This window comes from Giraffa tippelskirchi, chromosome 4, assembly GCF_054371585.1.
Source record: "Giraffa tippelskirchi isolate mGirTip1 chromosome 4, T2T-mGirTip1v1.2.pri, whole genome shotgun sequence".
Taxonomy (NCBI): domain Eukaryota; kingdom Metazoa; phylum Chordata; class Mammalia; order Artiodactyla; family Giraffidae; genus Giraffa; species Giraffa tippelskirchi.
Genome location: NC_137278.1, coordinates 173,435,060 through 173,451,850, shown reverse-complemented (window position 1 = coordinate 173,451,850; position 16,791 = coordinate 173,435,060). Strand labels below are relative to the sequence as shown.

At 37.7% G+C, this 16,791-nt stretch overlaps 1 protein-coding gene across 9 annotated transcripts in view; it reads left to right on the top strand.

The window, feature by feature from the left end:
• The window catches only part of FGD4 (FYVE, RhoGEF and PH domain containing 4), a 277,869-nt gene that overhangs the window by 206,041 nt on the left and 55,037 nt on the right, over positions 1-16,791 (top strand). For all 9 annotated transcript variants that reach the window (XR_014082406.1, XM_081591590.1, XM_081591596.1 and 6 more), the window contains 3 exons: positions 6,701-6,790; positions 9,352-9,497; positions 9,882-10,038. Coding sequence is in view for 8 of the 9 variants with exons in the window: in XM_081591590.1 (XP_081447716.1) it covers positions 6,701-6,790; positions 9,352-9,497; positions 9,882-10,038 (393 nt within the window). In the remaining variant the exon portion in view is untranslated. The remainder of the gene's footprint in view (positions 1-6,700; positions 6,791-9,351; positions 9,498-9,881; positions 10,039-16,791) is intronic.

The following is a 16,791-nucleotide window of genomic DNA, read 5'->3' as shown; positions in this document are numbered from 1 at the left end:
TGTGCCCTGACCACTAATGCCAAAGAAGCTGAATTTGAACTGTTCTGTGTAGACCTACAAGACCTTCTAGAACTAACACCAAAAATAAGATGTCCTTTTCATTATAGGGGCTGGAATGCAAAAGTAGGGAATCAAGAGATACCTGGAGTAACAGGCAAATTTGGCCTTGCAGTGTAGAGTGAAGCAGGGCAAAGGCTAAACAGAGTTTTGCCAAGAGAATTCACTAGTCAGAGCAAACACCCTCCAACAACACAAGAGAAGACTCTACACATGGACATCACCAGATGGTCAATACTGAAATCAGATTGATTATATTCTTTGCAGCCAAAGATGGAGAAGCTCTATACAGTCAGCAAAAACAAGACCGGGAGCTGGCTATGGCTCAGATCATGAACTCCTTATTGCTAAACTGAAGAGTATAATTAACTGACGACAGATTTGGATAGAAATTCCCCATGAGCAAGAAACATCCATTCTATAAAACCTGATAATTTTTGTATATATATATATAGTTTTATATATAACATATGGAGTATGTTTTAGATGTATATATGAAGAAGGCTGTAAGAACTTTTAGTAGTTTTAATTCAGTGTTTTTAGAAAAAAAGATGCTTAAAATAAAGTGACATGAGAACATTTATGGAAGAATTATAAAGCATAATGTCAATATCTGATTCATTTTTAAATAAGTTAAGATTCTACCCTTAAGGAATCTTTCAGGAAACAGTTGTTCATTGGCATTTCCAAAATTCTTTTCAAAATATCTACTCCCTTTCTTGGTAGTTTTGAACCATGTGGCAGGGAGTATGGCACTAATTTTCAGAAGAGTGAATTGCTGGCTCCACACAAGCATTTTCAGCCAATCCAGTGAATGAACTCTGTGAGCTGCTCTTTGTCCCAGTTTCTGCCATATGGAAGAGTCATACCAACAGGTCTGAAAAGATCTGCAGGAGCTGGTGACACCTGCACAGGAGATAGAGTTGACACTGCAGTGTGCCAGCGGGTGCAGTGACTAGTAACTAGGCTGCCCCTAACCCTAGTGAAGAAGATCAGGTCTCTATGAGATTATTGGAGGCTTAAAGACGCACAATAATAGCCTAGGAATATATTAACCAGAGAGAAGTAGGGCAAAATAAATTGCATAGTCTTTTATTGTAAGGGGAGTGTATCTTACTTTTTCAGTTCTGATAGTTTAGTTATACTCTGGTGTATTTTTGTTCGAGGAAATACTCTGAAAATCAGCTTTTAATACAGTGTATATTACAAGTAAAAAAAGAAGAAAAAAATAATCCCTTTATAGAGGTATATCAAAAGTAAGATACAATTCAAAAGCATATACTTATTTTGTAAAGTCAGGCCTGTGTATTCAGTTCCAAAAGAACCAAATGAGATTACTCATCCAATCAGTATTGTGTAACCATTATTGTTTTCCCAAGAATTACAAAAATAAATGACTTCTTGGTAAAGGGCTATTTCAAAAAATATCAGACTACAGCCCCAATGTACCAACAGTTCTAAAACTCCTTGGTTCATTATTTAAGTGTAAGTCTGATAGAGTAATAGAGTCCTGTGGATACAGAGAGATCATATACTTCTCCCTAAATGTACTGAAATATATATGTTTCTAAAATGTAAGCAAGTTTCAGAAACTAAATCAATTTTTTAACATTTGGAAGCCATCATATTATTACATCAAATGTGACTGAATTTTTTATACCTGGTAATTATTACTAAAATGCTGAGAAGTCTGCTTTAAGTAAAATTTATGCTGGAAAGATAACTAGTATATAAATTAAAATGCTCATTCCATTTTTAAATGGATAGGTGGTATTTTATTGGTCTGTTCACTTGTAGGCAAGTAATAGTCTCAGTTATTCTTGCAAAGAAGATTAGAGTGAAAGCCAACTATTTACTAATAGTTATTCAGAATCACATACTCTAAATAAAATCTGATTTAGTCCTGTGTAACCTTGGGTGTGTTTCCTGGCCTCTCTGAGTCTTGTTTTCTTTTTTTTAAGCTCTGGAATTTTGTTGTATATGTATACTACATATAAAATAGGAATAATATTGGCACCCATTTTTATAGACTTGTTGTAAGGACCAGTCAGTCTGTGTAAAATGCTTGTAACAGTCTGTCCCATTTCCTATTCCAGGGGATCTTCCCAACCCAGGGATCAAACCTGAGTCTCCCACATTGCGGGCAGATTCTTTACCATCTACCAGGGAAACCCACACATAACAATCAATACGTGAATAATTGTTAGCTATTCTTATTATGGTGATATTATCAAAATTGTTGTTGTGATTAACCTAAAAAAAAGTCTCCATAACTCTGTGATGTCCTCACTTTCACCATAAAATCCCTTGTAACTTTTCACAAACCTTATATATGAGTGATTAAACCATTTGTCAGTAAGTTTACTTTTGCTTATCTTTGTGTTGGCTTTGGCAAGGTCAGGGACCTAATGTTAGAAGACCATCTCTGTGGAAGGAGTATAGTTTTTACAAATAACTGCTGGCATTCCCTTGGATTTTGCAAAATATGACCAAGATACCCATAATTTGCCACAATCAGCTGAAGTACAATTTGCAGTCAGCAAAAGACTTTTTCTTATAAACTTCCTATTCCACTTCCTCTTCCACTTCCTCAGGGGTGACCTCATCGCATAGCAGTAGTAGACAGTATAATCTGTTGTTTAGTGAATTCTCTGACTCATAAGATGTGGTATTTTATTATGGCACAAATTCTGTTGGGCTGTTTTCTTTAAAGATTTCTGTTAGAAATCTTAGCATTAGAAGATAGAAAAGAACATGGTGGGTCGAAAAGATATCACCACTGTAAGAATAAAATGAAGCACTGGAAAAGAATGAACTGCTAATACTAATAACAACTTGGATGTATCTCAAATGCTTTTTGATAAGCGAAAGAAGCAAGACGCAAAAGACACATACATACTATGTGATTCCATTTACATGTCTTTCTGGAACAAACCAGATCAGCATTGCTAGGAGTTAGTGGTAGAAGAGGAATGTGATTGACCACAGATACCTAAGAAGAGTTTCGATAGAAATTTGTTACCTATCTTGATTGTGGTGGTAGTAACATGATTGTAAGCATTTGTCAAAACTCCTAGAACTGCCACCAAAAGGGTGAATTTTACTATTTGTAATTTTATCCCAGTAAACCTGGCTTAAAACCTGAAATAAATAGCTGTAGTGTTCGTGCAGGTCAGTATTTCCTGTATGTGAAACAAAATATAACTTAGTCTGAAATGTCAGTAGATTTCTTATATATTTACTTATTATACTTACTTATAGCTTTGTAAGTCACATTTTTAGTTCATTAGGTATTTTATTTTCTTCTCTATAAATACTGATCATCTAAAAGTTCCTTGAAAATTTTATCAGTTTCATGGAATATACTGCCTATGTTTTTTAGTATTTTTAAATTTTTTTATATTGATCAGGATGCTACCAGTAACAGCAATAGTACTCATCAGTCAGTCAGTTCAGTCATTCAGTTGTGTCCAACTCTTTGTGACCTCATGGACTGCAGCACGCCAGGCTTCCCTGTCCATCACCAACTCCCAGAGCTTGCTCAAACTCATGTCCATTGAGTCAGTGATGCGATCTAACCATCTCCTCCTCTGTTGTCCCCTTCTCCTGCCTTCAATCTTTCCCAGCATCAGGGTCTTTTCTAGTGAATCAGTTCTTCCCATCAGGTGGCCAAAGTATTGGAGCTTCAGCTTCAGCATCAGTCCTTCCAATGAATAGTCAGGACTGATTTCCTTTAGGATGGACTGGTTGGATCTGCTTGCAGTCCAAGGGACTCGCAAGAGTCTTCTCCAACATCACAGTTCAAAAGCATCAATTCTTCAGCTTTCTTTATAGTGCAGCTGTCACATCTGTACATGACTACTGGAAAAACCATAGCTTTGAATAGATGGACCTTTGTTGGCAAAGTAATGTCTGCTTTTTAATATGTTGTCATAGCTTTTCTTCCAAGGAGCAAGTATCTTTTAATTTAATGGTTGCAGTCACCATCTTCAGTGATTTTGGAGTCCAAGAAAATAAAGTCTATCACCGTTTACATTGTTTCCCCATCTATTTGCCATGAATTGATGGGACTGGATGCCATGATCTTAGTTTTTTTAGTGTTGAGTTCTACACTTGATCTTAGCCGAAAGGCCAAGAAGCGATGAATGTTGCATTCTAAGCCAGCTTTTTCACTCTCCTCTTTCACCTTCATCAAGAGGCTTTTTAGTTCTTCTTCGCTTTCTGCCATAAGGGTGGTGCCATCTGCGTATCTGAAGTTATTGATATTTCTCCTGGCAATCGTGGTTCCAGCTTATGCTTCATCCAGCTGGCGTTTCTCATGATATACTCTGCATGTAATTTAAATAAGCAGGGTGACAATATACAGGCTTGACATACTCCTTTCCCAGTTTGAAACCAGTCCATTGTTCCATGTCCAGTTCTAATTGTTGCTTTTCTTGACCTGCATACAGATGTCTCAGGAGGCAGGTCAGGTGGTCTGATATTCCCACCTTTTTAAGAATTTTCCACAGTTTGTTGTGATCCACACAGTCAAAGGTTTTGGCTTAGTCAATAAAGCAGAAGTAGATGTTTTTCTCCACCTCCTTAAATAATAAGGAAGTTTATTGGCTTCATTTCTGTGGTTATGAGATGGCTGCTCTTTAGCACTTAAGCCTGCACATGCCCTCATCTACATGAAGCAGCAAACAGATCTCTTTTTGTTTCTTCCTTAAGGGTAGGGAGCCTCCTTTTCCAAAGCTGCCATTGCATATTGTCTCGTGTCACATTGGCTCCTAAACAAATTTCTATATACCGTTGATAGTGACACATTCAGGGCTCCCTTTTCATCTGTGGATAAGGTCAGTTTCCGCAAAGGAAAGATTACATAGTACTGGGATAGACACACCAACCAAATCTGGATACCATTAAGAGATAAGGGAAAGGGAGGGATGTCAGGCAGGCAAGCAACAATGCTAGTACTTTACTCTGAATTTATTAAGTTAAACCAAAATCTTGACTAATTGTGGAATTTGATTGCTATGTACTTCTTATTTCAGTGTTTCTGAGACCACAAATTATTTAAATAGCATTATGTTACTTCATCCTAAAGACTCACATAAAAATATCTCAATTCAGTGGTAATGTGAGAAGCAACATGGTAACTTTCCACATTAGAATATACATTGCATATAAAGCATAAAGTAGATGTCGTATATGTTTAATACCATGAAATATTTCCACAACTTCATAGCATTTTATACAGAGTTCAAAATGTAGCCTTTACACAAATTAGACACTGGCTTAAAGTATACTTTTGTCTGCTTTGGCACTAACGTTTTTACTGAACTCATTATATTCATACTCTCCTAGAATGACAAGAATATTTCAGAAAAGTAACTGAGTAGAAACAACTCTGAATGGGACACAGAGCCTAGATTTTATCCTGTTAGTGAGAAGAGGACTATTGGAGACTTTTTTTCCCTTTCCTATGGGAATTAGGATTAGGTGAGCAGAGCAGAGTTTTAGAAAGATTCCTTATACAATAGTATTCAAGGTGGATTAGAGCCACCAAAATAATAGAATCAGATAATTGGACAACTGTTGATTGGCCTGAGCTTGAGATAGTTCAGTTCAGTTCAGTTTAGTTGCTCAGTCGTGTCTGACTCTTTGCGACCCCGTGAATTACAGCATGCCAGGCCTCTCTGTCCATCACCAACTCCCTGAGTCTACCCAAACCCATGTCCATCGAGTCAGTGATGCCATCCAACCATCTCATCCTCTGTCGTCCCCCTCTCCTCCTGCCCCCAATCCTACCCAGCATTAGGGTCTTTTCCAATGAGTCAACTCTTCACATGAGGTGGCCAAAGTATTGGAGTTTCAGCTTCAACATCAGTCCTTCCAATGAGATAAGGTATGAGCAAACAAGGTACTAGTGATGAGAACTTAAAAGATGATGCTAAAGACAGAATATTATGAATAGGAGCTGGTGGCTGACTGGATTTTGTGATAGGGAACTAAGCTTAAAGTAATTAAAGTCAGCTTACTAGAAAGGGATACAATCACTGCTGGGTTGGTAAGGTCCAAGGATGGTGGTAGGATGGAGATTTTTACAGAAAAGGTAATTTTGGTCTTAGATTCACAACATGTCAAAGCAATAATAAATATCCAGCAATATTTAGGCATGTGAGACTGCTGCTCATCATTCATTCAGTGATATTTTATTGAATGCCAGTGTTTTATTGAAGCACTGTAGTAGATACAAGATATGGATCAGTTAGCAAGGGGAAAATGTTCCTATCCTCATGGCACTAGTAAGGCTGTACAAAGATATTTAAGAGTTAAGTAGATGTATGGATGTGAGAGTTGGACGGTGAAGAAAGCTGAGCACTGCAGAATTGATGCTTTTGCACTGTGGTGTTGGTGAAGACTCTTGAGAATCCCTTGGATTGCAAGGAGATCCAATCAATCCATCCTAAAAGAGATCAATCCTGGGTGTTCATTGGAAGGACTGATGTTGAAGCTGAAACTCCAATACTTTGGCCACCTCATGCGAATGTGAGAAGCTTAAGAAAACTTTTGATGAAACCATTTGATAATGTTTATTACTTTAGAAAGACCATCCAAGCTTTCTTTCCTAATATGTGAATATCTGTTCTATTTTTAGGAGACTGATGAGCAAAAACTTCACAAAATAGCCAATGAACTTTTGCTTACAGAAAGAGCTTATGTCAGCCGACTTGATCTCTTAGATCAGGTAATATTTTCTCTTTCAAAATTATTTTATTTTTGTCATTATACATCACTTTCTTTAATTTAGTAATTAAGTGTTTTAGAAACTGCAAGAAGGACTTGCCTCTTTCTGGCTACTTCCTCAAGGAAATCGCTAACATTTTCAACTTTGTTAGTGAATTAATTAGGTATAAAGGTTTCATAATTCATAGAAAACAGATTGAAAGACTCTCTTATGGGTCACAAAATGTCTTTATCTGTGTCTTTCAACCCTAAACACTACTCTGTTTCTTGACCCTTTATTGTGATCCTTAAGGCCGTGTTACTAAATAGGAGATTCTGATGCTGGCATGAATACATCACTGATTCTTGTCTCACTTGCTGTTCAGCCACTGAGAGTGATTGGAATTGCTACAGTCATAGGGCCAGATGGAAATTTGAGATTTCACTTGTTCAGCCTTGCACAAAAAGTTAAAAACAGTGCCTGGTGTTAATAGTTGTTGAATACGTGAATAACATTTTGTACTTTTATCATGGTAGAGGCTTGTGGGTCATCTCAAGTATACATTTGTGAAGAAAGTTTTAAAATGCATCATTAAGAATAACTTTGACACAATGGCCTCTTAATCCTGTTATATTGATAAAAGATCAAGATAATTGGTAGATTGCTGATATAGACTCCTTTTATTAGAAGAGAAAGTCAATATTATGTTTGAGTGTTACTTGCAAGAAGGCTTGTCCCACTATGGCAATTGGAAAATGGAACTTTGTGGAAGCAGGTCATCCTGGGCATGCCTCCTCATCAGGAGTCCCTGGAGTAATAAGCTACGTTGCCTATTAGGGTGAGCCTGAACGGGCCTCATTAAGACTTGTGTTCTCCAAAGTAATGAGTTTGTGACTCACATACTCACTTTCCAAGGAATTTCACCATAAGTCAATCAATTTATGTTGATTTGTACCTTTGAAATAATGTCCCTTCTCATGGAGATTACAGACCTGAAACTTTTAGATATTTTTGTAGTGGAAATGTGCTTTTTCCTCTTATCAGGTTGCACTTTTTTTTCTTTCTTTTTTCCAGCCATATTATCTTATTAGTGATGTTGGCTGACCTTTCAGAATTTAGAGTCTTAATTACTAAAATATCCTACTGGAGTCTCTAAGGACATAATTTTGTATTCTTTTTGCCTCCCAAGAAAATGCAATAGAGGTGAATTTAGAAAATAAACAACCATCTGGACATTATGAAAGAACAGACTTCCTTCTACCTACATTTAACAGAATGGCAATTAAGAGGTATAGTAGCCCTACTGGAGTAGAGCTAAGACTGCAAAACTATTTTTACTGTCTTTAAAATACCTGTTTTTATGTACAAGAGAAGATTTTTTTATCCTAATTTCTGAATTTTAAGTTACCATACATTATTGCTTAGTAAAGCAGAAAAACATCTGAGAAACAAAATACTCTTTTGTTCATACGTTGACTGCCTTTTTATTAAGAGCCTGTCGTGCTATGAGAACTAATTCACAGTGTTCTTTGGCCCCAAGGAGTGTACAGTTTAAATAGGGAAGATGAGATTTATGCCAATAAATTATAATAATGGGCAACATATAATACATAAAAGTCATTCAAAATATAAAGAGGAGTGGAAAGTACAATTATTGTGCATATATATCTTTTCCATATCTCTTAACTCTGCCTGTGGATAGGAAGGGTAAATCCTATTGAAACCATTTTTCTCAGATTCAAACTTCAACCCGTGTTCCAGGACTCGAGCCTGGCCAAAATCCTGCTTAGGGCTCTAACCTACACGGCTGAGACTTGGCATTCAGCCAAAACCCACAGTAATGAAGCTGAGGTCCTTGATGTCTCATCACAGAAAGAATTCAGTAAGAGACAAAGTGATACATAAAAAGTAGGTTTATTCAGAGAGAAACACACTCCACAGACAGAGTGTGGGCCATCACAGAAGGCAAGTGCAATGGCCCCAAACTACGGCAAAATCAGTTTTTATGGGCTGGGTAATTTCATAGGCTAATGAGTGGAAGGATTATTCCAACTATTTTGGAGAAGGGGTGGAAATTTCCAGGAATTGAGCCACTACCAACTTTTTGGTCTTTTGATAGTGCCTTGGAACTGTCATGCGCCTCTAAGTATGTCATTTAGCTTGCTGATTGAGGATCAAAGTCTAATCGAAGTTGGCTTGTCTGTCATCTTGGACCCATTTGATTCTAATTGGTTTATGTTGTGTTCTTGTGCTATGTCATTCTTTCAGAAGTTGTTCCCGGCCCCCTTCCCTCCTGTTTCACCATTAGCCTCAATGGGAAATTTCTCTGGAACAGAAAAGATTAATATCCTGTAGATAGAGGCACAGCCTAGGTTAGAATTAGTTTCCTAATTCTAATTCCTGGATTTTCTCTATCAAAACATATGCTCATTCCTACATTTCAAAAGTGATTGATTTCTTGAATCATGAACTTTTACATTTATTCAACAAAAAGTTATTAAGAGCCCACTGTGTGCCTTAGCACAATGCTAGATGGTTAACCAATAAATTTGAAGTAATATTTGCTTTATTTTCTTATTCAGGTATTTTATTGCAAACTATTGGAAGAAGCAAATCGAGGTTCATTTTCAGCAGAGCTGGTGAATAAAATCTTTTCTAATATTTCATCAATAAATGCTTTCCATAGTAAATTCCTATTGCCAGAGCTGGAGAAAAGAATGCAAGAATGGTAAGACGAATAGATAACAAATAATATATCTAAGGCAACATTTATGCAAAATTTTTATGTTAAAGATTACTGAAAGACCTTGTAGTACATTTTTTGGCTTTAGTTGAAAACATTTTATCTCTTCTTTCCAAGCTATACTTTGATTAGTGGAAACAAGATATTAGGGATTATCTGGAACGTCATGGATTCCATAGCATCTCTCTTTACTGTGTCATTCCTAACTCTCTTTTAAAAAGTGTTTTTTTCATTCTGTCAGTTTCATAGCAAAGTGGATCTGATAAAAGCACAGGATGTGTGTATAAAAAGTGAATACTTCATTTAGAGTCCTCTTAATTCACTCATTCTATAAGAAATCTTAATAACTTGCTTCTATGTTTTATACAGGGAAACTACCCCTAGAATTGGTGACATCCTTCAGAAATTGGCACCATTCCTTAAGATGTATGGAGAATATGTGAAGGGATTTGATAATGCGATGGAATTGGTTAAAAACATGACAGAGCGTATTCCCCAGTTCAAATCAGTAGTTGAAGAAATTCAGGTAAATAGAATTCTTTTGTTCAAGGCTATTTATTAATTTTTCTGTACAAATCATAAGGTTTTCTAGATCTAAATTTTAGATTGAGACTCCTTGCCAAATTCCATTCTACTCTAAATTATGCAAAAATCATCTCTGCAAAGTTAAAATATTTATTGAGCACATGCTATATACTGAAGAGTAAATTCTCCATTTATTTTTGAGGCAAGGAGATCTGGCTTTATCAGGGTCTACATAAATTTACAAAGTAAGTTTCCATCCAGCTCTGTGTGTCTCTTGCTTGCTTTCAGAGGTTGAGATGTTGGAATGAATATAAAGAATGCTATAAACCATGACATTTTGGAAACATAATTACAGTTGACCCTTGGACAACACAAGGGTTAGGATCGCTAATCCCCCACTGTTTGAAAATCCCAGTAGAGTTTTATGGCCAGCCCTCCATATCCATGGTTATGCATCCATGGATTCAACCAACCATGGATTATGTAGTACTGTAGTACATATTTACTGGGGAAAAAAACAACAGTATGTGTATAAGTGGACCTGCACAGTACACACCCATATGCAAGGATCAACTATATTCTGTTTTGTTTCTTGGGGGTGGGGGAATTGGTCATTTTATATATGTGGCTTAAAATTTCATCAAACCTGGATAATACATTTAATAATACCATAATACTTTCTATTTGATTCTCTGGTTAAGACTGTAGATAATTTCTTTGCTTAAGATTAAATATTGAAAAGGATTTCTTAGATCACCTAAGATTATTTGGGTGGGTATTCTTGACTGCCTTCTTTTGTGTTACACGGGTATTTTTTACCTGTCTTTTAAACCCATTAATACAGTGAATGATTACTGTTTTGTATAATTTTATGTCTTAAAGAAGTTAGAATATTAAAAGTATATATATACAAATCAATGTGATATACAATATCAAGAAAAGGAAAGACAGAAACCACATGATAATCTCAATGGATGCAGAAAAAGCATTTGATAAAATGCAACAACCATTCATGATACAAACTCTTACCAAAATGGGTATTGAGGGAACATGAAGTGAAAGTGAAAGTCGCTCAGGCATGTCCAACTCTTTGCGACCCCATGAACTATATAGTCCATGGGATTCTCCAGGCCAGTATACTGGAGTGGGTAGCCTTTCCCTTCTCCAAGGGATCTTCCTAACCCAGGGATCAAACCCAGGTCTCCCTCATTGCAAGTGAATTCTTTACCAGCTGAGCCACAAGGGAAGCCCAGGAATACTGGAGTGCGTAGCCTATCTCTTCTCCAGCAAATCTTCCCAGCCCGGGAATCAAACCAAGGTCTCTTGCATTGTAGACAGATTTTTTACCAACTGAACTACCAGGGAAGCCCTTTGAGGGAACATATCTCAACATAAAAGTTATTTATGACAAACCCCAACCAGCATAAGCTTGAAACCACGGAAAAGCTTGAAAACCTTCCTGTTAAAATCTGGAACAAGACAGTGATGTCCACTCTAAGCACTTCTCTTCAACATAATATTGGAAGTCTTAGCCACAGCAATCAGAGAAGAAAAAGAAAAGTTACCCAAATTGGAAGAGAAGAGGTAAAATTGTCATTGTAAGCATATGACATGATACTATATATAGAAAACTCTAAAGACCCCACACAGAAATTACTAGGACTGATAAACAAATTCAGCAACATAGCAGGTTACAAGATTAGCATGCAAAAATCTGTTTCACTTCTTTACACTAACAATGAAATATCAGAATCAGTTCAGTTCAGATCAGTTGCTCAGTCATGTCTGCCTCTTTGCAACTGTGAGGACTACAGCATGCCAGGCTTCCCTGTCCATCATCAACTCCCGGAGCTTACTCAAACTCATGTCCATTGAGTCGGTGATGCATCCAACCATCTCATCCTCTGTCATCCCCTTCTCCTCCTGCCTTCAATCTTTCCCAGCATCACAGTCTTTTCCAAAGAGTCATTTCTTCCCATCAGGTGGCCAAAGTATTGGAGTTTCAGCTGCAGCATCAGTCCTTCCAATGAATATTCAGGACTGATTTCCTTTCGGATGGACTGGTTGGATATCCCTGCTGTCCATGGGACTCTCAAGACTCTTCTCCAACACCACAGTTCAAAAGCATCAATTCTTTGGCGCTCAGCTTTCTTTATAGTCCAACTCTTACATCCATACATGACTACTGCAAAAACCATAGCTTTGACTAGATGGACTTTGTTGGCAAAGTAATATCTCTGCTTTTTAATATGCTGTCTAGGTTGGTAATAACTTTTCTCCCAAGGAGTAAGCAGCTTTTAATTCCATGGCTGTAGTCATCATCTGCAGTGATTTTGGAGCACCAAAAAATAGAGTCTGTCACTGTTTAACCATCTATTTGCCCCTGAAGGTATGGGACCAGATGCCCATAATCTTACTTTTATGAATGTTGAGTTTTAAGCCAGCTTTTTCACTGTCCTGTTTCACTTTCATCAAGAGGCTCTTTAGTTCTTCTTCACTTTTGGCCATAAGGGTGGTGTCATCTGCATACCTGAGGTGACTGATATTTCTCCTGTCTATCTTGATTCTAGCTTGTGCTTCATCCAGCCCAACGTTTCTCATAATGTATTCTGCATGCGAATACATGTAAGATAAATAAGCCAGGTGACAATACACAGCCTTGACGTATTCCTTGCCAAACTTGGAACCAGTCTGTTGTTCCATGTCCAGTTCTAACTGTTGCTTCTTGACCTGCATACAGGTTTATCAAGAGGCAGGTCAGGTGGTCTCATATTCCCATCTTTCTAAGAATTTTCCACAGTTTATTATGATCCACACAGTCAAAGGCTTTGGCAAAGTCAATAAAACAGAAATAGATGTTTTTTTTGAACTCTCTTGTGTTTTTGATGATCCAGCGGATGTTGGCAATTTGATCTCTAGTTCCTCTGCCTTTTCTAAATCCAGCTTGAACATCTGGAAGTTCACGGTTCACGTATTGCTGAAGCCTGGCTTGGAGAGTTTTGAACATTACTTTACTAGTGTGTGAGATGAGTGCAATTGTGTGGTAGTTTGAGCATTCTTTGGCATTTCCTTTCTTTGGGATTGGAATGAAAACTGACCTTTTCCAGTCCTGTGGCCACTGCTGAGTTTTCCAAATTTGCTGGCATATTGAGTACAGCACTTTCACAGCATCATCTTTCAGGATTTGAAATAGCTCAACTGGAATTCCATCACCTCCACTAGCTTTGTTGGTAGTCATGCTTCCTAAGGCCCACTTGACTTCGCATTCCAGGTTGCCTGGCTCTAGGTGAGTGAACATACCATCATGATTATCTGTGTCATGAGTATCATATTTGTACAGTTCTTCTGTGTATTCTTACCACCTCTTCTTAATATTTTCTGCTTGTCTTAGGTCCATACCATTTCTGTCCTTTATTGTGCCCATCTTTGTATGAAATGTTCCCTTGGTATCTCTAATTTTTTTGAAGAGATCTCTAGTTTTCCCATTCTATTGTTTTCCTCTATTCCTTTGCACTAATCACTGCAGAAGCCTTTCTTATCTCTCCCTGCTAGTCTTTGGAACTCTGCATTCAAATGGGTATATCTTTCCTTTTCTCCTTTGCTTTTCCCTTCTCTTCTTTTCACAGCCATTTGTAAGGCCTCCTCAGGCAACCATTTTGCTTTTTTGTATTTCTTTTTCATGGGGATAGTCTTGATTCCTGTCTCCTGTACAATGTCACACAGCTCCGTCCATAGTTCTTCAGGCACTGTCTATGAGATCTAATCCCTTGAATCTATTTTTCACTTCCACTGTATAATAATAAGTGATTTGATTTAGGTTATACCTGAATGTTCTAGTGGTTTTCCCTACTTTCTTCAATTTAAGTCTGAATTTGGCAATACGGAGTTCATGATCTGAGGCACAGTCAGCTCCTGGTCTTGTTTTTGCTGACTGTATAGAGCTTCTCCATCTTTGGCTGCAAAGAATATAATCAATCTGATTTTGGTCTTGGCCATCTGGTGATGTCCATGTGTAGAATATTCTCTTGTGTTGTTGGAAGAGGGTGTTTGCTATGACCAGTGCGTTCTCTTGGCAGAATTCTATGAGCCTTTGCCCTGCTTCATTCTGTACTCCAAGGCCAAATTTGCCTGTTACTCCAGGTATCTCATGATTCCCTACTTTTGCATTCCAGTCCTCTGTAATGGAAAGGACATCTTTTTGGTGTCAGTTCTAGAAGGTCTTGTAGGTCTTCATAGAACTGTTCAACTTCAGCCTCTTCGGCATTAGTGGTTGGGACATAGATTTGGATTACTGTGATATTGAATTGTTTGCCTTGGAAACGAACAGAAGTCGTTCTGTCATTTTTGAGATTGCATCCAAGTACTCCATTTCAGACTCTCTTGTTGATTATGAAAGCTACTCCATTTCTTCTAAGGGATTCTTCCCCCCAGTAGTAGATATATAACCATCATCTGTGTTAAATTCACCCATTCCAGTCCATTTTAGTTTGCTGATGCCTAAAATGTCGATGTTCACTCTTGCCATCTTGCTGATTCCTAAAATGTCAACATTCACTCTTGCCATCTCCTGTTTGACCACTTCCAATTTACCTTGATTCATGGACCTAACATTCCAGGTTCCTATGCAATATTGCTCTTTACAGCATTGGCCTTTGCTTCTTTCACCAGTCCCATCCACAGCTGGGTGTTCTTTTTGCTTTGTCTCCGTCCCTTCATTCTTTCTTGAGTTATGTCTCCTACTGATCTCCAGTAGCATATTGGGCACCTACCGACCTGGGGATTTCATCTTTCAGTGTCCTATCTTTTTGCCTTTTCATACTGTTCACTGACAGTATTGCTGAGTGTGTGCTTTGTTCATCACTGTAAATCAAATGAGCCCTCTTCAGAGAAACTGCCTGTCCTCACAGCCTTTCCCACCGTGGGAAAATCTTCGCATTGACTGAGCTGATGGAAGAATAGGTGCAGCCTCAGGCCGAATCTTCACATTGACTCAACTGATAGAGGAATAGGTGCAGACTCAGGCCAGAAGCCTCAGGTCAGAGCTTCCCTGGTGGCTCAGACAGAAGAGTCTGCCTGCAATATGGGAGACCTCGGTTTGATTCCTGGGTTAGTAAGATCTCCCGGAGAAGGAAATGGCATTCTGGAGAGAAACCATATAAATGTGATGTATGTGGCAAGGCCTTTAGTGTAAATGGAAGCCTTATATCTCATCAGAAAATTCATTCTGGAGAGAAACCATATAAATGTGATGTATGTGGCAAGGCCTTTAGTTTCAGTGCAAGCCTTTCAGTTCATCGGAGAATTCATACTGGAGAGAAACCATATAAGTGTGATGTGTGGAAAGGCCTTTAGACAAACTGCATCGTTTGCAGTTCATCGAAGAATTCATTCTGGAGAGAAATTGAGAGGGTGACATGCAGGAAGGACAGGTCTCCAAACAGAGGAAATAGGCTGCAAGTGTCTCTTAAAATTCTGTGTCGCTGTGATGACACCTAGTTCCACCTGAACTTAACTTTTCTCTAACCTTGAGCTAAACCTTGAGCATTTTTCTTACGGAAATGTTTTTCTTAAGCAATGTTAATGAAACTATGTATTTGCTTTGGAATTGGCCTTTCTTCAAAATTATTCCTCCTAAGATGATCATCAAATTTAACTATCATCAAACCATGGGCTGATGATAGCTCAACAAAACAGTATTCGTATCAATTGCTTTATGGCTGAGGGATGATACACCTCTTGCCATCCTATCTCAAAAATACAGATTGTGGGAGAGGGGCCTGCTGAAACTCCCTCAGTCTTGAGGTGTCTCTCTTATCTGATGAGTAACTTTCTAACGGACATAAAACAGCTTGCTAAAACTAGCAGTGAGGCACTCTCCATCCCCCTTCTGATGTCTATGTTGGAAGCTTTCTCTGTCTCTTTTTCACTTTAATAAAACTCTTGCTATACAAAAAAAAAAAAATTTGGGGATCAGTAATATTTTCCTGAAGATATATGTGTGTATGCGTATGTGTGTGTGTGTCCCCTAGGCTTGCTGGAGAAAGTCAGATGGGATAACTAAACTTATAATATTTGTATCTTACAGGTTATTAAGGAGAGCCATTCACCCTCAGCTTCCATGCTAGTCTCAGGCTGTTTTTACTTTTTTCCTGATCTACAGTAACTTTCAAACTAGTTTCCCTACATATTCCCAAAGCCACATTGCAGTAGATTAATCTTAATAGATGTCATATCTAATGATATCACTCCCCTACCTGAAAACCTGCATTAGATAAAGTAAATCTAAACCCAGCTTGACATTATTACACCATTACCTTTTAGTTTCTTGTTTGCTTTGAATGCAAATATCATGTCTTATCTTAATATTGACACATTTTTTACCCTGCAGTGCCCTGGTCATGGTCATCAGTAAATATATTAAGGGGTTTCCACTTTGTTTAATATGAAGAGGAACACATCTTATTTTTCATGTAATGTTTTTTCTCCCCTTCCACATTAATCGCTTACTGAAAGCATGTTCTATAGATTCAATTTTGCCAGAGCAAAGGAGATCTATTCAGAGTTTGGTTTCTAATGGAAAAGAATGCCATAACCTAATTAAAAATTAAAATTTTATTATCTTGTCACCCTTCTACATGTAGAGTCTTTTCAGTTCAAAGGAAATGACATTTATAGTAGCCTTATTATGGGATAGTTTCTGCTGAGTCCATAGTCATTTAATATAGTGTTACTTAGTGAACTGCTTTAAATAGAT